Source organism: Cuculus canorus, chromosome 3 (assembly GCF_017976375.1).
Source record: "Cuculus canorus isolate bCucCan1 chromosome 3, bCucCan1.pri, whole genome shotgun sequence".
NCBI lineage: Eukaryota > Metazoa > Chordata > Aves > Cuculiformes > Cuculidae > Cuculus > Cuculus canorus.
In genome coordinates, this window is record NC_071403.1 from 66,821,421 (window position 1) to 66,843,681 (window position 22,261).

A 22,261-nucleotide genomic window follows, 5' to 3' on the forward strand; every position below is an offset into this window, starting at 1 on the left:
TTTCATATCCTTCTTATGTAGGGGATTCCAGAACCGGACACAGGGCTCCAGGTGAGGTCTCACCAGAGCAGAGCAGAGCAGAGGGGCAGAATCCCCTGCCTGGTCCTGCTGGTCTCATTGCTTTAGATGCAGCCCAGGACACAGTTGTTTTCTGGGCTGCGAGCGCCCGTTGCCGGCTCATGTTGAGCTTCTTATCCCCCAGCACCCCAAGCCCTTCTCCTCAGGGCTGCTCCCAATCGCAATCCATCCCCCAGCCTGTACTGATGTTGCGGATTGCCCCAACCCAGGTGCAGGACCTTGCACTTGGCCTTGTTGAACCTCATGAGGTTCACACACCCTCACGTCTCCAGACTGCCCAGGTCCCTACGGAGATCCTCCTGTCCCTCAGACCTGTCAAAAGCACCACTCAGCTTGGTGTTGTCTACAGACTTGCTGAGGGTACACATGATCCCACTATCCATGTCATTAATGAAGATATGGTGCCCTCCTGGACCTGCTGTTTGTGATCAGAAAAGGCCTTGTGGGGCATGTGATGGTTGGAGGATGCCTGGGACAAAGCGATTGTGAGATGATAGGGTTTTCAGTTCTAGGTGAGATGAAGAAGGGGATTAGCAAAACAGTCACATTAAACTTCCAGAGGGGACCAAAACTGGGCATGGGTATGGAGCCCAGGGGTTCTGGGAGCAGCCGAGGGACCTGGGGATGTTTAGCCTGGAGAAAAGGAGGCTGAAGGGGGACCCCATTGCTCTCTGCAGCTCCCAGAAAGGAGGTTGGAGCCAGGCAGATGTTTATCTCTTCTCCCAAGTAACAAATGATAGGATGAGAGGAAATGGCCTCAAGTTGCACCAGGGGAGGTTTAGATTGGATATTGGGAAATATTCCTTCAGGGAAAGGGTTGTCAAGCCCTGGCAGAGGCTGCCCAGGGCAGTGTTGGAGTCCCCATGACTCGAGGGTTTTAAAGGCCGTGTAGATGTGATGCTTAAGGACAGGCTTTAGTGGTGGGGTTGGCAGTCTGAGGTTAATGGTTGGACTCGATGATCTTAAAGATCTTTTCCAACCTCAACAATTCTGTGCTTCATGGAGGATGAAGTCCTGCCCTGAGAAGAGAGAAGTGAGGCGTTTTGCTTGATAGCGCAGCAGCCTGAAGAGCAGTTTCAGTTTCAGGAGTTGCCTGAGCCCACTCCAAGAAAGGCTCTGACTTCTAAGAAACAGAGGCAGTCGGGCCAAGCACAAGCCAGGAGAACAAAAGGGAATCATTTTTGAAGCTGCCTGGAGTCTAAGCAAGGAGCAGCAGCCCAGGACAACAGAGAGGAAAGTGCTGTTTGCCTGCCCTCAGGTCAAGGCTGCAGACCCACAGTCTCCCCCATCAGCAATTAACAAGGAAGCAGTCTCAACATCATTACTGTGTCCAGCTCTGGAGTCCTCAGCACAGGAAGGACATGGATCTGTTGGAGCGAGTCCAGAGGAGGCCACAGAGATGATCCGAAAGCTGGAGCACCTCCCATCCAAGGGCAGCCTGAAAGAGTTGGGGTTGTTCAGCCTGGAGAAGAGAAGGCTGCAGGGAGACCTTAGAGCAGCCTCACAGTACTGAAAGCAGCCTACAGGAAAGCCGGGGAGGGGCTCTTGGTTAGGGAGTGCAGGAATAGGATGAGGGGGGATGGTTTTCAGCTGCAAGAGGGAAGATTGAGATGAGATCTTAGGAAGAAATGTTTTCCTGTGACGGTAGAAGGCCCAGGTTGTCCAGAGAAGTGGTGGATACCCCAACCCTGGAGGTGTTCAAGGCTTTAAGCAACCTGATCCAGTGGGAGGTGTCCCTGCCCGTGGCAGGAGGTTGGAACCGGATGGGCTTCAAGGTCCCTTGGCATCCAAACCATTGTGATCCATGAGGGAGCTCCTACGCATGTGCATTGCCCTTTTTCCCTGGCCCAGGGGAGATGTCAGCCCCCTGTTATTGGGATGGAATTGCACAAGGGAGCCCTATCGGCACAGCACCCTGAAGCAGGAGGTGGATATAGGGGAGCTTGAGGCTGCAGCAAGGAGCAGGGAAATGAGCAGCCAGCAGGTTCTGCAGAGGGGAGGGAGATGCCCAGTGCCTTTTCCTGCCTCTGCGGGGAAGAGTGGAGGGCAGCCAGACCTACAGGAGATGCAAGGGATGGGGATAGCTGCTCATCATTCATTCTCAAGTCAGCAAGGTCCCTTGAACAAACCAGGGAAGTAGGAGACAGTCTCCAAAACCATTAGCCAGCATCCTCAAGAGCTTGCAGCCTGCACAGGGCAGCAGGGAAGGGGCCAGACGTGACTGGTTTTAATGGAAAAGTGCACAAAAAAAAGTGTGCAGATCTTGCAGCTCCTTAGTCTCGATTTGATCTTTTTGGCTGCTCCTTTAATCCTCCCTGGGGTGGGCAGAGCAGGGGTAGTTGGGGCTCATTTAGAGAATGGATGTCACCCAGAAGGCCACCATTGGCTGGTGTAGCCACAGGACAGCAGCACTGCTCTCCTGAAAGTTTGGGAGCAGGGACACATTGTCATCACTGGGAAGGTATTTATTCAGGCTGGCCAACTCTGCTCTGCATTCGTCCCGACCATCCTGGGCACCAAGGCAAAGGATTTCCCCAGTACAGCAATTTGGGAACTCACCACCCCACACCAGCCCCTCTGCCCCACGGACAGACAGACGGACAGTGCTGTGCCTTGAGAGTCTCTTGGAGCAGGGCTGCACCTGGATTGCAGCAGGACCTGGGGACGCTGCAGGTTCAGTAGGGTTCCCCCCAGCTGGCCAGAGACGGTGGGACCCGTCGGGAGCTGGCAGCAGTGTGAGGGGCAGCCACTCTCAGTTTGTACCTGGTGGCCACCTCTGCTGACCAGCACCAGTCAGTTCTGGGCTTCCTTGGGGGAACCTTCCTTGGTGACTTCTGGCTTCCTCTGGCAGATCACCTGCATTCAGTGCTCAGTTCCAGTCACTGCTTTGTCCTCCTTTGGCGTCACCTCTCCTCCCGCAGGCTCCGGGACACACACAGAGACATCATCTTCACTCTGGAGACACAGGGGATGGTGACTCCCTGGGGGGACCAGCCCATGCATCCCCCTAGCATCACAGAATCCCAGCATCATTTAGGTTGGAATAGACCTTTAAGATTATCCAGTGCACCCGTAAACCTCACACTGCCAACCCCACGACTGAACCCTGCCCCTAGGCACCACATCCACATGGATTTAAATCTCTCCACGGATGGGGACTCCACCATTGCCCTGGGCAGCCTCAGCCCACAGTCCCAGCCTAGGGAATGCTCACCGCCAGCGATGCTCAGCAACTCCTCAAGCTCCTGCTGCAGCCGCAGCTGCAGTAGCTCCCTCAGCAGCTCCCGGCGCCGGCTCCGTGGTGTCACCCCCATGCGCCGCAGGCTCCCCTCCGTCAGCCGCAGCAGGGCCCGGCCAGACACCGCGTGCTCCCAGGCCAGATCCGCCAGCTCCTCAGCTCCACTCCGCGCTGCCAGCCAGGTGCCCACCTCCGCCACTGTCCACTGCCCTGCGGGGCGCTGGTCCCACAAGGCCCTCTCCACCACCCACACCAGGAGGAGAGGGGTGAGCTGGGATGTCCCCGTGTCCCCCAGTCTGCAGTCTGCTCTACAGGGTCAGGCTGGCTCCTCCATGCCACAGCATCCCCTGCCCAGCCTAAAAGTGACCCTCAGTCCCACCTCCATGCTGATGCTGGTGGCTGCACCCACAGCGATTCCCATCCTCCATCCAAGGGCATGCCCCGTCCTCCTCCTATGGAGATCCCCACCCATTGGAGATCCCCATCCTCTACCCATGGAGATCTGTATCCTTTTCCCATCAGGTATCTCCCTCCTCCTGCTGTGGGGTTCTCCATCCTCCACTCAACAGAGTCCCCCAAACTCAGGGGCCCAGTCACAGTTATCCCTGGGGTGTCTCCAGCCCCGAGCTTCTGCCCACGCACACCTCAGCTGCTGGACATCCCTCCGGTGGTGCCTCTGCCAATGGGCATCCCTCTGGCGGTGCTTCAGCTCCATCCTGCCCTGGGGTGTCCATGCAGGGCTAGGCAAGGGGGACAGCTCAGATTCCCTACAAACAGGGCTTCATCATCTTGGGGTCCTGCCACTTGCCGCCCGGCCAGCTGTCCATGCCCTGCCAACCAAATAAGCCCTGAGCCCCCTCCATCCCACAGTCCCTATCTGTGCCCTTCCAGAGGGGGCTGCTCGCCAGGGCCATGGTGAGCCCCGCTGCCCGTCCCACCATGTGGGCGTGCAGACTATGGCACATCCAGGAAATGGGATCAGCCCAGGCTCGCCTGTGAGCCCCTGGTGGGACGATGGCACTGCCCGGCTCCGCCAGCACAGCCCAGCACCCTTTCCTGCCTGACCCCCTCCTCTGCCCCCATGCCAAACACCGGGAAAGCAAATGAATCATGGAATCAATTCACATTGGAAAAGACCTTTAAGATCATCAAGTCCAACCATAAACCTTTGCCCTGGCGCTGCCTCTGTGGGCACAGCCCTCCATACACCCTGCCAGCCTGGCTTTTCCCAGCTAACAGCCCCGCTGGGCTGTGAGGCACCCCTGTCGTTCTGGGGAGCTGAGGGTCAGACTCCGGCCAGGGTGCAGGAGAGCAGAGCCAGGCTCCATCCACAGCAAGACCCGGCGAGGGGCTCTGCAAAAGCTTCTCCATCCTCCCTCCCAGATTGCTGCAGCCAGCCCACCCAGTTCACCACAAGCACCTTTCCCCTCGGATGGGTGTGGGATGCACTGGAGCGGCTTCACCTCGATGGCGATGGTGGAAAAGTCCTGGTGGGAAGCTGGGATGAGGGAGGAGGCACAAGCAGAGCAGGCGGGAGGAGCAGAATAAGCTTGGAGAATGAGTCACATCCGAAGGGCGGCAGCCCTGCCCCGCCAAGCATGTAGGAACCTGCAGCAGCCCATGGCATTGCTCTGCCTCTGAGACCAATTTAACTCCCTGCATAACCAGGAAAGCAGTCCACCACAGAGCAGACGGGCCAGAACAGTCCAACAGGGCTGCAAGGGCTGCCCAGGACACCAGCCAACGCTTGGGCCACAGAAAAATTTCATGCTGTTACCAGCCCACCTCCCAGCACAGAGAAGCTGCTGGAGCACAACCAGCATTGCCCAAGTTCCAAACACGCCAGCACCAAGCGGGGCACAAGCCCCAGCTCCTGCAGCAAGCTCCATCCATGGTTTTTCCACCAGCACAGCCACAACAGCCACCTCTGACTTGCAGTGGGGTTCTTGTGCCCCCCACATCCATCCATTGAGAGACACCAAAGAGTCCGTGCCCACACAGCAAGCAGTAATGTGTTCTCATTGCGTGGTGCAACGTTATTGTTAAGGATTGTCTAACTTGACACATCCTGCAAAGCTGGATCACTCAGTCACCAGGTCAACACAGATGTGGGAACAGGCTCTGGCACACACAGGTGGGCAATGGGAAGCAGAACACATCCCTGGGTGTGTTTGAGCAGGAAATGGGTGTTCGCACAAAAAACAAGCAGACCCCTTGTCCCCTCTGCACCTGAAGCCATATCCCTGCAGGAGATTCGCAACTGGGAATAAACAAGACCCACGCACTGCCACACCCATCCTGTATCTTGGCTTTGCCTCTGCAATTGCAGAGTTGTACGGCAGCTGGTGGGCAGAAGTGGATTCTTGCAGGCTAGTTTAGAGGAATCTCTATTCCCTGGCCAGTAACAGCAGCCATTCCCCACATGACAAAACCAGAAACAAGCAAGGAAAATAACTCAGAGCATTAAAAAAAGTTCAAGAACAACCATCCCTTCTTTCCAAAATCAAGGAAGAATAATCACAAGCCTGCACACCTGAAGTTTATCAAGGACTTCATTCAGCGTAGGCATCCCCTGCCTCCACTTCTGAAGCTCAGTGTGTGATCAGAGTGCCACAGTGCAGCAGGAACAACCAACAATGTCTCCAAAGCCTGTATGATGCTGAGGATTCCTTCAGGCTCTGGAGCTGAAAGTGGATTCCGGGCCGATTCCAGAGCTGCCATGCCCCATTTCAGAAAGCAGAGCCCTGGTGACGCCCCAGACCACACAGCCACCACAGAATCCAGTCCCAGACGCCACGGAGATCAGCCCCGTGTTCTTCAGGGGAAAAGTGAGAAAGGAAATGACAGACTTTGTTTTTCTGTTTTATTGTGGCTCCCAGCAGGGACAGTCATTGTCAGCAGCAATTTGGGAGTTCCAATGCTGTTTGGACACCGTGCAGCAGAATTCCTTACCAGCCAGCTCAGCATAAACCCATTTCCAAGAACGGTTGTTCCTCCCTACACTTCAACTTGCATCTCAGCCCACCAACCTCCAGTGCTTTACATTCTCTTTGTCTCCAAACTTAACCCTCTGTACACATCTTTGGAATTGTTCTGCTCCAGGAGAAATCCTGCTTACTGAGGATAGAAGTCTGATCAGTTACAAACAGAGACCAAGGACCATATTAACTTTATTGTCCCCTGGCAGTGGAATATTTCTTGAGTGCATTCATTAATTAAAAATTAGCAGTTGACTAGCTAAAAGGTATTTACAAAGGCCACCAAAAATCCTTTCCAAGAAGGATCGTGTGTGTTTTTATTAGTGCATTGAAATGGCATTGCCAGGCACAGGACACAGGAACCTCCACTCCACAGCCCCATCTCTGTTACTGAGGGTAAAGCTCCACCAGCATCGCGTGTCCCTGGAGGGAGAGAGAGGGAATGGTCACAGGAAGGACTAATTCTTACAGACATGCACTCGCAACAGGAGATTCCCATCTGATTGTCTTAAAGTAAAAGGGGAGATGAAAATCCAGAGTGATTCACTAAGGGGATCTTGCAGACAAAGGGACTGACAGCTTCAGGTCAGCACGGATGTGCTCCAGGCTGGCCCAGGCAGCAGATTCCACCCTAACCAAGGCATCAGGCTGTCTTGAGTGCCAAACCTGGAATTCGGAGAAGATGGAACACCAGGCCCAGTACCTGAAGGCTGGAGAAGGTCAGGACCCCACAGAACTGCCAGCAGCCACTGCCACTGGAACCAAGCTCCCAACCACAACCACAAGAGCTGTGGGAAGAGCCTCACTCCCATTTTTCTTGTAAAGATCTTTCTTCCCGAGATTAGGAGGATGCTCACGAATCACAGTTTGGGATATCCTCGAGAGTTACCAAATGCAACCCTCAGAACATGGCAGAAATCCCTCCTTCCCTTCTGTACTGTATGGGCAGCGGTTGCCACTACCCAGGGATGATTCTGAGGGGCTGGAGAGTCTCACTGAACTGAGCCGTGACAAGGAGGTAGCCAGCTAAGCTGTCTTTACCAACACCTGTGCCACAGGACTTCTGAGATGCCCCTCTCCAGAGAGAGCAGCACAAGGATAAAGCATCATTACCTGCCCTCCTGCAGCACAGGCAGCAACCAGGCCATATTGTCCTCCCTCCTTCTTCAATCTATGGGCAGCAGTGATGACTAGGCGGCAGCCAGTGGCACCGAAAGGATGTCCCAGTGAGAGGGAGCCACCCCAGGTATTGAACTTCTCCAGAGGAGGGGCTCCAACCTGCAAGAAACACCCAGAGGGACATATGCAATCCTCTATCTGGAAGGAGCCTGGCCTCACAACAACACCCCAAACCCAGCTGGCCAGCCTGAACACTGTGAAGTGTTCTTTGGCACATACACTGGCCTGATGACAGCACAAAACTGCACCGAGGCTTTGCTGCTTCCCTTAGAGCCACACAGGGATCCCCTGTACTGTCCAAAAGCATGTGGAAGGACTGAGCCCCTCATGCTGTTTTTCAGAGAATCATGGAATGGGGTTTGGGTGGTAAGGGACCTCAAAGCCCATCCAGTTCCAATGCCTGTCACACACAGGGACACCTCCCACTGGATCAGGCTGCTCAAAGCCCCATCCAACCTGGCCTTGAACAGCCCCAGGGATGGGGCAGCCACCACTTCTCTGGGCAACCTGGGCCAGGGCCTCCCCACCCTCATGGGAAAACAGTTCTTCCCAGAAGCTCATCTCAATCTCCCCTCTGGAGCTGAAAATCATTTCCCCTTGTCCCATCCCTGCACTCCCTGATCAAGAGCCCCTCCCCAGCTTTCCTAGAGCTTCTTCCAGTACTGGAGGCTGCTCTAAGGTCTCCCCACAGCCTTCTCTTCTCCTGGCTGAACAACCCCAACTCCCTCAGACTGTCCTTGTACAGGAAGTGCTCCCACCCTTGGATCATCTTCGTGGCCTCTTATGGACTCACTCCAACAGATCCACCTCTTTCCTATGCTGAGGACTCCAGAGCTGAACACAGGGCTCCAGCTGAGGTCTCACCAAAACAGAATGGAGGGGGAGAATCCCCTCCCCCAACTTCACTCCCTCCTCTCCAACAATTACTGTTACGGCCCTAGATGTCCACCTCCTGCTGACAATGGGAATGCCATTGTTCCCATCACGCCAATGTTGGGATTTGCTAATCCTGAGTTCAAGGAACAGTGCTTCTCCTCACAGAACGCAAAAAAACCCCTGCTTTGCAGCACTAGCATGCACTGCTAAAATAAGGAATTAATTAGCCCTAAAGTTAAACTGAAGATAAAAGTGCTCCAACTGTGTCTTACCTTTGACTTTCTGCCCATGTAGTTTTGTGCAAACCAGTCCGAATCCATGGCTTTCAGGTTAGCCAGGATCTGTCCCTGAAGGGAAGGGGAGGGCAACATAGAGTCACTGAATCATAAAAGGTTGGAAAAGCCCTCTAAGCTCATCCACTCCAACTGTCAGCCCAACCCCACCGTGCCTGCTAAACCATATCCCCCAGTGCCACAGCCACATGGATTTTAAACCCCTCCAGGGATGGGAATTCCACTGCTGCCCTAGGCAGCCTCTGCCAAGGCTTCACCAGTCTTTCCATAAAGAAATATTCAATCTAAACCTCCCCTAGTGCAACTTGAAGCCATTTCTTCTCATCCTATCACTTGTTTCTTGGGAGACCAGCACGCACCTCTCCACAACTATCTAGGTTGTTTTCTCCAACATGAATGAGGAAACAGCAGGCTTCAAGGAAAGCCTACAGACAGTGCTAACAAACAGGAGACACGTTGAGCCATAAAAAGAACCACAGCCCTTTACAGGACCTGTCCTGTTAATCCATGCTAGCTCAGCCTCAACTAGAAAAAGATGTTGCTCAATTAACAGGCCACAGTAATCCACATCCCCAATTCAATTAGTGGATGACATGCGGAAGTGGTTTCAATACAAGGGTCTTGGGGAAGTAAGGAATTTTTTTTACCTATTATTTTCATACAATCATAGAATCGCTCGGTTGGAAAAGACCTTCAAGATCATTGAGTCCAACTGTACCAGTCCACTGCCAAACCAGATCCCTGAGCACCTCACCTGCCCGTCTGATTTCAAACACCTCCAGGGGCAGTCATTCAACCACCTCCCTGGGCAGCCTCTGGCAGTGTCTGAGAACCCTTTCAGTGAAGGAATTGTTCCTAATGTCTAATCTGAACCTGACCTGGCACAACGTGAGGCCATTTCCTCTTATCCTATCACCATCACTTGGGAGAAGAGACCAACACTCACCTTGCTACAACCTCCTTTCGGGCAGTTGTAGACAGTGATGAGGTCCCCCCTCAGCCTCCTCTTCTCTAAGCTAAACAACTCCAGGTTTTAGAAGAATCTGTATTTCCTAGCTGACTTCCAGCAACATAAGTCGCTCTTTGTATGGAGTGTGTCAATGTATAAATGCTATCTATTTAAAATATATACAGTGTTTATTTAGACATAAGTGAAGAATCACACCCAGTTATGTTTCGTGAAGTTCTGTAGAAGAGCTTTCACCCACAGGAAGGCAAACGCCTGCAGAATAGCATTTTACAGTCAGAGGACTTCCTAGTGCTGAGAGTACTTACAGCAAAAGCTTCATGGAATTCAAACACGTCGATATCAGCCATGGTCAGACCAGCCCTCTCCAGCACTTTGGGAGTAGCGTACGTCGGACTGAAGAAGAGGTAAGAAACAGAAGTCTTGCATGAATAGGCTTCCTCACATCATTGTTCCTTTTTTCCACAGTGACCCACACTACACTCCTCCTCCTCTCTAGGGCAGGTGGCTCAACTCTCTGCCTGCCCCACTCCAATGGAAACACCACCCCAAGTAACTATTGCTAGTGCCAATGCCAGTAAATCCGAATGGATATTCCTGCCGCAGCTACTTTCCCACTTTAACCACCTTCCCCTACTGAGTCACACCTTGCACACCGGCTCTTGCGAGAAAGCCTGCAGAGATGTAATACATCATGAGATACTTCCCAAAAACCAAACATGTCATGGCAAGTCAAGGCTGTCAGGGAATGCTCTCGATCACCAGCACCTACCCCAGCAGCAGCTGGTCCTTTGGATCCTGGGACACGTACACAAAGTCCCTGCACAGGAGAAATGCTGTTAGTGTCCAGAAGAGGAGCAGAAGGAAGGAGCAGACTTTGAAGGCCACAAACAGCAGTCTCTTTTTACCTTAGGTAAGCTTTTGGTTTGTATCCCATCGCCAGTGCCTTCTCCTCAGACATGAGTAGAATTGCCGAAGCACCATCTGTCTGAAACACGCAGAGAAACCCTATGAGGCCTCACCTTAAGAGCAAGCACAACCTGCGTATGCATTGAACCCGACCACCTCCTGCAAAGCAGCTGTAAAGAGAGGACTTGGACACAATGGAGCTTCCAGGACATCACCCTGTGGTACAGGACAAAGAACAAGTCTGCATAAAGATAGATGGACAGATGGATGGATGATCTCTGAATGATGCAAGCATATATACTGCTGAAGTGCTTCCTTACAGTCCAGACCCACAACTACCCTGGTTTCAAACAGGACACAGATACTTAAAACCTTGCCAGTCCTGAGGACAAGCTGGTTAGCCCAAACACTCACCTGTCCACTCAGCTCCATGACAAAACCAGAGTGTAATTCTTGGACGACACAAGCCACAGGCTCACCACATTGCCAAAACACCACAGCTTTGGCACATGACCACTCATTTTGCAGAAATCCCAGAATGGTCAGGGTTGGAAGGAACCTCTGGAGCTCATCCAGCAGTTGCCCAGGAGTGCATCCAGGTGGGTTTGAATATCTCTAGAGAAGTAGACTCCACACTGTCCTTGGGCAGCCTGGTCCAGTGCTTCATCACCCTTACAGGAAAGCGGGTACACAGAGCACACCAACAGCGTTTCAGCTGTTCCTAACACCAAGGCTGTGGCATCACAAGGCTTCTGAAAGTCCTGAAGAATGCTAAACAGCACTGGAGCCGAAAAGGCCTCAGAGGAGTTACTTGCTTCCTTTGAAGCACTCATCCCAAACTGTGCCTGCTTAAGCACACAAAACTCTGTCCAGGCTGCATGCAGGAACAAGACAGTCACCTGCGGGAGACTCCCAGTGGCAACTGCCTTGTACCACGTGTGAGGAACTGGGGCCCAGATACACCTCACCTCATTTACACAGCTACCTCAGACTTCAGCATCTAAAAAAGCTTCCTTCACAGTGCTATAGAGAGAAAAAGGAGCATATGCAAACGAGAGCATCGCAGATGCACAAGACAGTCTTTCCTTCCCCTCTGTGGAAGGCAGGGAAGCCTTAAAGTGACAAGTTTAGACTAAAACTACTGACTTCTGGACTTACAATGTGATCAACCGCACTCCAGGACAGAATTTCTAGGAGTGCCTCTGAATGATCAATGCCCTGTGCTTTTCTGCAGCTGCCTCTTGGAGAGCAAACAGGTAAGACAAACCAAAACTTCAATTCTTGATTTTAAAACTAAAGAGTCCAGTGCTAGGTTCACCAGACTATGCTACAGTTCAAAACTGCCCTTGAGAAATTCAAAAGCAGGCACTATCACAACAGAGACAACCCATTCCCACAGGTTATACCAGCTGGATTTATGTGCCTGTGGGAGAAAGAGAGTCAGCCAAACAGTTTTCCCCTCTGGCTCACACAGTGATGGGAAGGCGCATTACCAGGAAGGAGGAATTGGCAGCTGTGACAGTTCCGTAGGGCTTGACAAAAGCCGGCTTCAGCTTGCCCATCTGCTCCATTGAGGAAGGACGGATCCCGTTATCTTTGGTAACCGTGTCTTTGCCTATTGATGAAAAAAGCATATTTAAACTAAGAAAGTCAACAACATACATGAATTTGCACATCAGGAGTTCAGGGCAAAAAAAGAAATCAGAAAACTGTCCTTTTTATGACAAGTGGGTGGAGGGAAAAAGGGGAAAATCCATTCACAGCATCAGGATATTAACATGGCTAAAAAATAGCACTTAAAATAGAACCTACATACAAAATGAAGGGCTGCAGTTTATTTACTGTAAGAAAAAAACACCACACAGAAAAACCAGTTGATAAAACACGCACACTTCTACCTGGCACTTTGAAGGGTACCACATCAAGCAGTAAGCCTCCATCCTGCGCTTTCTTGGCCAGCGTGTGTGAGCGGAGGGCATACTCGTCTTGCTCCAAACGGGAGATGGCAAAGGCAGCAGCCAGACGATCGGCAGAGTGCCCCATGGTCTCGCTGGTAGAGAACTCCGCCACAGCTGGGAGCTGCAAAGCAGGAAAATGAAGTCAGCCCACACAAAGCTCTGTCCCTGGGCAGTTCCAGGAAGTTCAGGAGGTGGTCAAGCCCTGCACAGGCAAGCGCGATTCCCCTGTTGATGAAGCAGAGCAGTTAACAATAGAGCTCTGCAATTAACACACGGTAATCAAACCAGAAGTGACTTGGTCAAACATATCAGACAAAGCAACACTTGCAAGGATTCTAGAAAGAAATGGATAAAAATGAGGTCCAGACTGCTGCTTGCTTGAGGAGTCCGAGACAAAGAGCAGCTGCTTTGTGCATTTAATGAGGAATCCCCTACGAAAGGTGAACAGACTTTTAGGCTAAGGTGAAACAACACATCCTGGGACCTTAGGCTCCCTGCCAAATGCTTCCTCAGTCTCTTATTTGGACTTTGGATCTCATCTCTGCTGCACATATGCCATGCTTCTCTGCACTCAACGCTAAAGGCAGCCAGCAGCAGCACAGATGCACAGAGTTTTCTTGGGAAGAGCTGGGTGCCAGTAAAGGGCAGGGCTCTTCCTTCTTGTCTCCACCATGTTTGCATTCACCTCTCTTATGATCTCCAAGATGGAACAGTGACTCCCTCTCCAGCAAATGCCTGACTTTGACCAGCAGACTGCCAGTTCTCATCATGGGAGCTGAGCATGTTCAGCACCAGGCAGGATTTGCCCAGCAGCATAATCACAAGGCATATTTAAGATGCATTAATCAAGCAACAACTACGTTAATATACTGAGAATACCCATCTCTGATATTGTGTTCTTCTGTTATTTAAGAAACAAAACTTCTGACCCTTCAGATCCTTGCACAGGTTTTACATTGACCAGAAAAGCTTCTGGTTTATAGCTCCCAGCAGAGTTTGTCCAGGAGTTGTAGAAGGAGAGGAAGAATTTGAAATGAGTTAGGTTTGCAGAAAATGAACATGTAAGAAAACAAAGCAGAGTCAAAAATGCTATGAGACCCATTCGTCAACTGCAGTGTTAACTGAAAGCACAGGACAGAGATCTAATAAAGATTAGCCACGGGCAGACAGTCCTCTCATTTTAAATTATTTCCATTAAGGCTAAAAGTTCCGTGAGCCAACTTGGTTTACACCTCCTTATGTAACATTTTAGCTTAAATATCTAAATGCCCCCAAAAAATTACCTCAGGAGCAAAGTAGTCAGGGCGAATTTTGGAAATCAGGGAGAGTTTTTGGCCCAAGGTCTTGGCTCGGTTAAGAGTCAGCATAGTCTTCCTCATCTTCCTGCTGTGACGAATGGGAACATCAGACATGAGCTCCACGCCTCCTGCTACGACAACATCGCACTGCCCAGCCGCAATCATGCCCACACCTGCAGAAAAAGACAGAGCTTCATGTGAGAGCTGCAGGGAGAAGGGAACTGACCCCATTAGCACTTTGGATGAGACTACATTTTTCTTCTCCAGACTCTGCCTTTGCCCAAGTTATATAATGTGAAACGGAGGCCGAACAGGTTAAATAAACTTTTCTGAATCACATGCGTTTTGTAACTTTGCTTCCACTCCTTTTTGCCACACATAGCATCTGGGAAAATATCCCCTGCCATTCAGAACAGTAACTGGGTCTCAATTTTTTTCGTACTGTTTAAGCTACGAGATCAAAGTAGCGTGGAAAGCGGCAACTTCCTTATCAAGATAGGAGTCCTCAGCACAGGAAGGACATGGATCTGTTGGAGCAAGCGAGAGAGGGCCACAGAGAAGATCCCACGGCTGGAGCACCTCCTGTATGAGGACAGGCTGAGAGTTGGGGTTGTACAGCCTGGAGAAGGCTGCAGGGAGACCTAAAAGCAGCCTCCCACTACTGAAAGGAGCTCCAGGAGAACTTAGGGAAGGGCTCTTGACCAGGGAGGGCAGGGATAGGACGAGGGGCAACAATTTTATGCTGTACAAAGGGCAATTGAGATGAGATCTCAGGAAGAAATGCTTTCCCGGGAGGGTGGTGAGGCCCTGGTCCAGGCTGCCCAGAGAAGGGGTGGCTGCCCCATCCCTGGAGGTGTTCAAGGCCAGGTTGGATGGGGCTTTGATCAACCTGATCCAGTGGGAGATGTCCCTGCCAATGGCAGGGGGTTGAAACTGGATGGGCTTTGAGATCCCTTCCAGCCTAAACCATTCCATGATTCTATGATATGGCCTCTACCTCCTGAGCTAACAGGGACACTGAGCAGAGACTCTGGCTGAATGCAAAGGGTGTCACGCAGCTGGCAGGAGTACAGCAGACATTCCATTTGTATTACACTGGTTCAAAGAGTTGCCTTTCATTCCAGAATGCCTTCAGACACTTACTTGTGTTCACTTAGCAGTGAGAGGTAGATGAAGAGTGTCAGGGAGTTGCTAAACTCGGACTGAAACCCACAGCTGGTTCTGCCAGCCAACATACCTGTGGTCATAGCCTGGTTTGAAGAAATGCAAGCCATAGTGACTGTATGGGCTGGAGTCTTGTCAGAGAAACCCGCTCCCAAAGCGGCCTGCAAGGAACACAGAATGACTGTCAAATCCCACAGTGTTTGTTTCACTGGGTTGGAGCAACCTCCTGCCCAGCAACACACCTACGCTGGCACATCAAGTTCTTATTCCAGCAACTACTACAGCAGCTCTTCCTCTCCCCAGACTCTGGGAATGGAAGAAGCTGGAAGTTGCCTGGCTTTTCAATCACATTATGCAGACAATTGCTGCCCCCCATTAATAAAAGGGCAAACTAATCAGATTTCCCTATTTTGAACAAACATACAACCACCTGCCATCATCTTTGCTTCACCTTAATAACAAACGAGGAACATGAGAGGAATTATTTGGACCTTTCAGTACAAGGCACCATGATTTGTTTTACACAGAACAAAAAGTTCCTGCGGTTTCATAAAGCCGCATCTCATTTAGCCCTGCTAAGAGCACAGTCTCTCATCATGGGAGAATTGCTCACAGGACCTTCCCTATTTGAGACGTGGCCAAGTAGTTGAAAGTTCAACAGTTGTTCCCGAGTTAAAATTACAGCACAGCCTTGTGACTGGCAGGTGACCAAAGCAAGTATTTGCATACACATGGCTAAACTGCTGGTGGAATGGGAGAACTTCGTAAGCTCCCACATCTTTCCAGCCCAGGTTATGTCATGGTTTTGCTTGGATGCAGAGAACAACAGCTAAGGCTTCAGGTTACAGAAAATCACACGCTGCCTCTGTAACACTGCTTCAGTGGATCAGTTTATTTCTATGTATATGTGAATTGTGTTTTCTGACTGCCAGAAAAAGGGCAGGTGAGTTACTCCATTTCAGATCCTTTGCGAGCTGCAGCTGATTAGCCAGCCAAAATAAATGAATATCATAGTAAAGTGATCTATCACAGCATGTCCTAGTCCTCGCAAGCGCTTCAGACAAGCCAGCTTGTGAGTCTAAGTGGTATTAAGAACTAAGTGATCAGCAATTGTTAACAAAAGAATCAAGCAGAGGCTTTATAGCATTAAAATGCACTTGTTCAATGCAGATTTCAACAGGAAGCAGAGTCCCATACAGTTATTTGACAGACAATACGGCACAAGTAGTGCATTTACCCAAATCCCATTTAAATGAACCATAATACTGCAATTTCTTTTTTGTGTTTTTCATGCTCGTACAATCTGCAGAATTCAGACTCACAGGGGAAACACTGCACGTAACGTACCTCTCTGGCAACATTGCTGGTTTTCACCTCCTGGATAACAGTGCCATAAACGATGTAATCGACAACATCCCTCGGGACGCTGGTCCGGTTCAGCAGCCCCCTAAGAAGACCAAAACAAACAGAATTTGTACTGTGTAAACAATAAACTTGTCAAGAGTCCACGAACATCCTCTCTCCACCAGCTTGGCTGGAGAACAAGGCAACAACAGAACCACACGTCCCAACCCTAGTTCAGAACAAGTTTTGTACGCAGATGTACCTAACGAAAAGTGTGCTTGCCTACAGACTCCAAATAATCATGGTGACAACATCACTACAAATGATTACACAATTTAAAGAAACCAACAACTCCACACCCTTCCTACACCTCAAAGTGGCTGTATCATCCCCAATTCGGAGTATCCTGGCATGAAAATGAAAGGAAGAAGGCCTTAAGGGGTAACAAAGCCTCCTTTGGTGTAGGAACACAGAAACCAAGCAGAGCATTTTCAGTTTGTTAGAAAACACACTGCACAATTTGCCAGAACACCTTGACAAGCAAGGCAACATAACAAATGCCCCTGTCGGCAGCAATCAAGGCAAATTAAAATGGAATTGAAGGCACCTCAGTCAATAACTTATTGCCCACAGCAATTCAATGTGCACTATGTCCAGGACACAGTCCTCACACACAACTGACATGCTGCCCATCAACCAAATCCGCCTGTCTTGGCTAAACATGGCACTGGGATTTGCTATGACCATCCTCAACCTCATGGTCTTTCCCTGGGCTTTGGTATCTCCTTTTCTCCCAGGAAAAGCCTTCTCTTTTCTACAGCCCTTTGCCCTGTTTCTCAAAAAAACACCCCCCCTAATGACCTAGAGCTTTCTCAAACCCCTGAAGAATGGAAGGGACTGGCAACATGATGGGATTAGCTTCTTACTCTTGCTGCCACTTAAGTTTTCTCTGTGTTGCCCAGATTGTTTTTCCCATGAACTGTAAGCACACCTCAACAGTAGCTGTGATCTATAAAACTACAGCCAGAACTGGATTATTGGCATGGGAGTTTGAGGAGCCAATGGGAGGTGTCCCTGCCCATGGCAAGGGGTTGGAACTGGGTTGGAACTTGGGTTGGAACTTTAAGGTCCCTTCCCACCCAAACCATTCTATGATTCTACGAATTCAAATTAACTACAATTTGTCAAGCAGAACAGCACCATCTTTTTGTAACAATGCACCATCACGAGCCCATTCAAACCCTACTGTTCAAGCCACCCACCAAGGCAAAAGCAGTTGCTGAAAAATGAAGCCCCTGGATTGTATCACTCAGAGACAAAGCTGGAGCCCTGGCTTCCACACCAGCTGAAGCCATTGTCCCAACAATGGGACCCCAGTAGCTCAATAACGGTTCTGGGCCCCTCGAGCATCAGATTTACTTACTGCAGTGCTGCTCTTGCCAAGTCATGTGGCATAAGATCTGCATACCTGGAAGTTAAAGAACAGAGGCAGAAACTTAGGGGGGTCAGAAATGATATGAACATCTGCTTCACCACCACAAGTGCAGAGCATCAGCAAGGAACCGGTGAGGTACCAGATGCTCCACTGTATTCACAAGCAAACACCTCACACCCCAAGCTGCGCATAGGTCAGAATGCAATCACTGTACTAAAAACATTTCAAAGTAGCAATAACAGAGTAAAGAAATCCCCTATGCATCCAAACAATCAGGTCTGGCCTAAATTCAGCTGTGAATTTGGTGCTAGCAAGAGTCCACAGCAGATTCTCTGCCCTTGTTCTGTTAGTTTTGTGGAACTCACAGCTTTATCCACTATAGATTCACCAACAGAGGCATAGCATGAATCCTCTTTCTCCTTAGAACTCACAGACATAGGCAACACTCTTATTATTGAATTGTTAAGGTTGGAAAAGACTCCTAACATCATCCAGTCCAACCATCTTCAAATCATGCTTTTTCATAAGGTATGCGGGGATAACTCTAACAGTAAATTCATTGCCATTTCAGTACTTACAGACGCAAGATTAACTGCATTAAAAGAAACAAATAAAGAAAGATTCTGCTGTTAATGAAGTTCACACATATTTTCTGGTTACTTACGAGGTGCCAGACTGCAGAAATGGGATACGGACACCCTCTACCACAACGATATTCTTCACACCGCTTTTGGCTAAGGTCTTCTTACTCTTTGGCTGAACTGCTGAGAGAGAACTGATGATTAACAAGAATAGCAGCAAGCTCGGAGCGAGAGCCAGTTAAAACTACTGGAAAATTAGGGAAATCAGTCTCTTTTGGTGCACAAGTCAAAAGAGCAGGTAGGACAGCTGAGCTGTAAACCTGTCTGCATGATCAAGGTGTCCAAACACCTCAGGTTCAAGACAAAGCACGTCACGACACAGTGTCATTCAGCAGGCCACTGCCAGAGTGCTTCTGGATAAGAATTTTCTAACGTAATAAGGCTTGCAAATCCTAACGAGTACACACAGCAGCGTGGAGCAGTGCCTTGTACAAGCAGGAAAAGGATAAAGAAATGTAAAAGCAGATTAAGTCCAGGATGAAACCCCAGCTCTGTTCCAGGGTTATACAAGGCTCCCTGCGCAAAGCTGCGGAGATGACAGGGAGCTGGTGTCCAGGCCAGTTTCCAAAACTCCATCGGCTTAAAGCATTCCAGTCATCACTGCAATCCCTGCAGCAAATCCCAGGGCACTAGTTCCCCCCAGGCACTCCATAAGGGCCTCAGCTAAAACCCTATGTAACTGTGTGCTCAGTGGCTGCATCAAGACCTGAGCCTGTGCCTGGGCTCACTGCACTTCAAAGCTTCTCCCACCAGGAACAGCCCCTTCCTCTCTGGGGAAGTGATCTGGTTACGCCTGGACAGTTTACAGACCCCAAGCTCAGCCTCTCCATTCAGATTCCAGAAGAGCAATCCCCAAGGTGAGGCTGGGGCATGAGCTCAGGACTGGGCAGAGCCACTGCGTGTGAGGGGCGTGCAGAGGTTGAGGGAGCTCTGGAGTTGTATTGGCTTGCAGCTTCTGAGAAGGACTCAGACTAAGGCAGTCTGCACCAAGTTCCTGAAGTTTAAGCAGAACAAGACTGTGGGAAAGCAAGGCAGCTTCAAAAACAGTCTTAAACACCACCGACCCACTGAGATTCCTGGTGGTTTCACTTTACCTGCGGCTTGTAACTGTAAAGAGCAACTGAGCGATCGCACAACTGGAAAAGAAGAAAAAGAAATAGCGTCTATCAGACCTGAATCGTTAAAAGTATTTCCAGTTTCTTTAAGAACTGCTAAAAAAGTAAGATAATGTCACAGTAAGGCAACTGCACCTAAACAGCTAAAAGCTCTTTTTCAGTTTATTTTGTTTATAAAACCACAGTTCAAATTACATCTGATATGGGAAGGGACAAACTCAGCCCAAATGGAATCAGTTATTTTAAAACCAACATTGTCACCTTTTTTTAAATGACAATGGAACAGAGATTCAGATTCAAGCTTCCATTCCAAACCCAACATGTAAACCAGAACTTTATGACCTACCAATTCCAGCTTTTAATAAATGCAGAGATACTTACAGCCGCGGGCAGCCCATGCCGAGGAAGCAGGGAGGTTTCGGATAATGTGGGTCAGCATGGAACTCATTTTGTTATCTAGAGAGGACGAGAAAGATAGATATTAGTCCAATCTGTTCTTTTGGAGACAATTTTGAGGAAAGAAATCAGCCTGCTTCACACAGAGCCAAAAAAGCACAGAAAGAGAAGTCATTCCAAGGGCAGCAGTATGAAGAATCACCTCCAATTACACTTTTTGAACAGGATCTCACATGCAGAGAGCCGGGCTGCTGACTGTGGCCCACAAATGTTCCTGTAAACAAATACTCACCTCCCCTATGACCCAGCACTGTAGTACAGCAGTCTGTGTGCTTTTTGATTCCCCTCCCTCTTCCCTGCTGGAAAATTGTCTCAGCGCCCAACAGCATCGCTGCCAGCGTGACTCTCCTGACAGTCTCCTTGGCACAACTTCACATCACTACCACCCCTCCTTTTTACTGTTGGCGCTAACCTTAGTACCCTCCGTTGCACATCCCATCCCCAGATGCCAGCTGCTATCCCAAAACCTCCTCTGTAGCTTTCCCAAAGCTTGCTACAAAGCAGGGTTTCCCTACAAACACCCACCAGGAGTTTTTATTGCCCAAGGCAAACAGCTCTCCCGGCAGCTCCATCTCTTTGGCTGCTTCACAGCAACGCTCATGTGATCCTGCCATGCTGCCAGCATTCCAGTTAATAACCCCTCTCCCCAGCACATACACTTTCCCTGAGATGCTGTGGGAGCAGCCGAGGCTCAGACCCAGCCTGCCCGGTTACCACAGCTCGCTACTGCTTCTAAAACTTTGCCATATGTTGCTGGCCACCTCTTCCAGGTTTGCACCTCACGCCCTGCCTCCAAGGTGCCAGGCAGCACGCCTCATCCCCAGCCTACTCAGCTACACTGGCACCCCACAAACCAAACCCAGGCTCCTCACATCAATAGAGATCCAGAAATCACACAGACCTCCTCCTTCCCCGTGTCTCTTCCCCCTCTCTGTACCACCTCTCTACAAGGGTGTTCTTCCTTCCTTTCTGCAAACCCCCTCCACACACCCAACTGAAGCTTTTCCCCTCCCATTCCCTGCCCAAACCTGGTGAAGCAGATCTTCTCCAAGTCCCCAAACAGCCCCCACACCCTGCAAAGGCACAGTGCTCCCCTCCCCATGGACCCTCTGACCTCCTCCCCCACAACACATCCTGTCCTTCGTATTTCCAGAAGCCAGCTGCTGCCCCAATGAGTAACCCTACACAAACAATAATCACAGAATTGTTGAGGTCAGAAAATACCTTTAAGATCATTGAGTCCAACTGTAATCCTCACACTGCCCATCCCACCACTAAACCTTGACGCTAAGCACAACGTCCACATGGGTTTTGAACCCCTCCAGGGATGGGGACTCCACCACTACCCTGGGCAGCCTCTGCCAGGATTCAACTACTCAATTAAAAAATAGTTCCTGATATCCAATCTAAATCTTCCCAGCACAACTTGAGGCCATTTCCTCTCATCCCATCATTTGTTCCTTAGGAGAAGAGCCCAGCCTCTGCCTGGCTCCAACCTCCTTTCTGGAAAATGCAGAAAGCGATGAGGTTTCCCTCAGCCTCTTCTTGTCCAGACTAATCATCCCCAGGGCCCTCATCCGCTCCCAGAACCCCTGGGCTCCAGACCCTTCCCCAGCTCTGTTCCCCTTCTCTGGACACGCTCCAGCCTCTCAAGGTCTTTTTGGGGGCGAGGGACCCAAAACCGAACCCAGAATTCGAGATGTAGCCTCATTCACGCAACTTTTAAATCCTTCCTGGGATGGAGAACTTAACCATTGCCCTGGGCAGCCTCTGCCAGCGTCCGACAACCCTTTCTATAAAGGAATATTCCGTAATATCCAAGCTAAACCTCCCCTAGGACAACTCGAGGACATTTCCTCCCATTCTATCGCTTGATACCGACCTGGCCAACGCTCGTTCCACACCCTGCGCCACCGGGAACGCGCACACTGGGCCGCACGCAACCCCCAGACCCCCTAAAACCAAGCCATCCCCCACCAATTCGTGGAAAGATGGACGGACAGGCTGACCCCTCCTCACTTCACTTCACCTCGCCCCGCAGCGCCACCACCACCGCCCACAGCACCACCGCCACAGCGCCGCCGCTCAGGAAGGACCCCGCCTGCCAGGCTGCCTCACGCACCGCTACTCACGAAGGACCCCGCCTTCCGGGGTGCCCTATTCTCGCCTGAGAGAAAATAACCGCACTCTACAGCCCCTACCAGCGCTCTCCCGCTTCTTCCTGCCCCTCCATTCACCGGAATGGAACAAGAACTATTCGAGACCCAGAACAGTGCGAGAGATGCGAGAGTGGTTGGAGGCGGATCTGACAGGCAGAGCTGCGGCCAGACCC

At 50.5% G+C, this 22,261-nt stretch overlaps 2 protein-coding genes across 7 annotated transcripts; both read right to left on the reverse strand.

The window, feature by feature from the left end:
* Nucleotides 1-109: 109 nt before the first annotated feature.
* LOC128851782 (protein aveugle-like) lies at nucleotides 110-4,986 on the reverse strand. Its single transcript, XM_054063205.1, has 4 exons — nucleotides 4,737-4,986; nucleotides 3,958-4,083; nucleotides 3,293-3,560; nucleotides 110-3,033 (listed from the first exon to the last, which is right to left on the reverse strand). Exons 2-4 carry the CDS (start codon nucleotides 4,048-4,050, stop codon nucleotides 3,029-3,031), a joined length of 366 nt encoding a protein of 121 aa, XP_053919180.1. The 5' UTR covers nucleotides 4,051-4,083; nucleotides 4,737-4,986; the 3' UTR covers nucleotides 110-3,028.
* Nucleotides 4,987-5,865: 879 nt separating this feature from the next.
* HADHB (hydroxyacyl-CoA dehydrogenase trifunctional multienzyme complex subunit beta) lies at nucleotides 5,866-22,043 on the reverse strand. Of its 6 annotated transcripts, none has more exons than XM_054063286.1 (16): nucleotides 20,072-20,195; nucleotides 19,855-19,929; nucleotides 19,453-19,494; nucleotides 18,382-18,481; nucleotides 17,706-17,750; nucleotides 16,286-16,385; nucleotides 15,012-15,099; nucleotides 13,760-13,947; nucleotides 12,417-12,597; nucleotides 12,012-12,133; nucleotides 10,518-10,597; nucleotides 10,382-10,429; nucleotides 9,918-10,005; nucleotides 8,622-8,696; nucleotides 7,408-7,572; nucleotides 5,866-6,717 (listed from the first exon to the last, which is right to left on the reverse strand). In XM_054063286.1, exons 2-16 carry the CDS (start codon nucleotides 19,919-19,921, stop codon nucleotides 6,682-6,684), a joined length of 1,425 nt encoding a protein of 474 aa, XP_053919261.1. In that variant the 5' UTR covers nucleotides 19,922-19,929; nucleotides 20,072-20,195; the 3' UTR covers nucleotides 5,866-6,681. The 6 variants fall into 6 exon arrangements, with proteins under 6 accessions (XP_053919261.1, XP_053919265.1, XP_053919263.1 ...); XM_054063290.1 differs by lacking the exon at nucleotides 20,072-20,195 and adding an exon at nucleotides 21,812-21,951 and having other exon boundaries at nucleotides 5,867-6,717; XM_054063288.1 differs by lacking the exon at nucleotides 20,072-20,195 and adding an exon at nucleotides 21,959-22,043 and having other exon boundaries at nucleotides 5,874-6,717.
* Nucleotides 22,044-22,261: the final 218 nt, after the last annotated feature.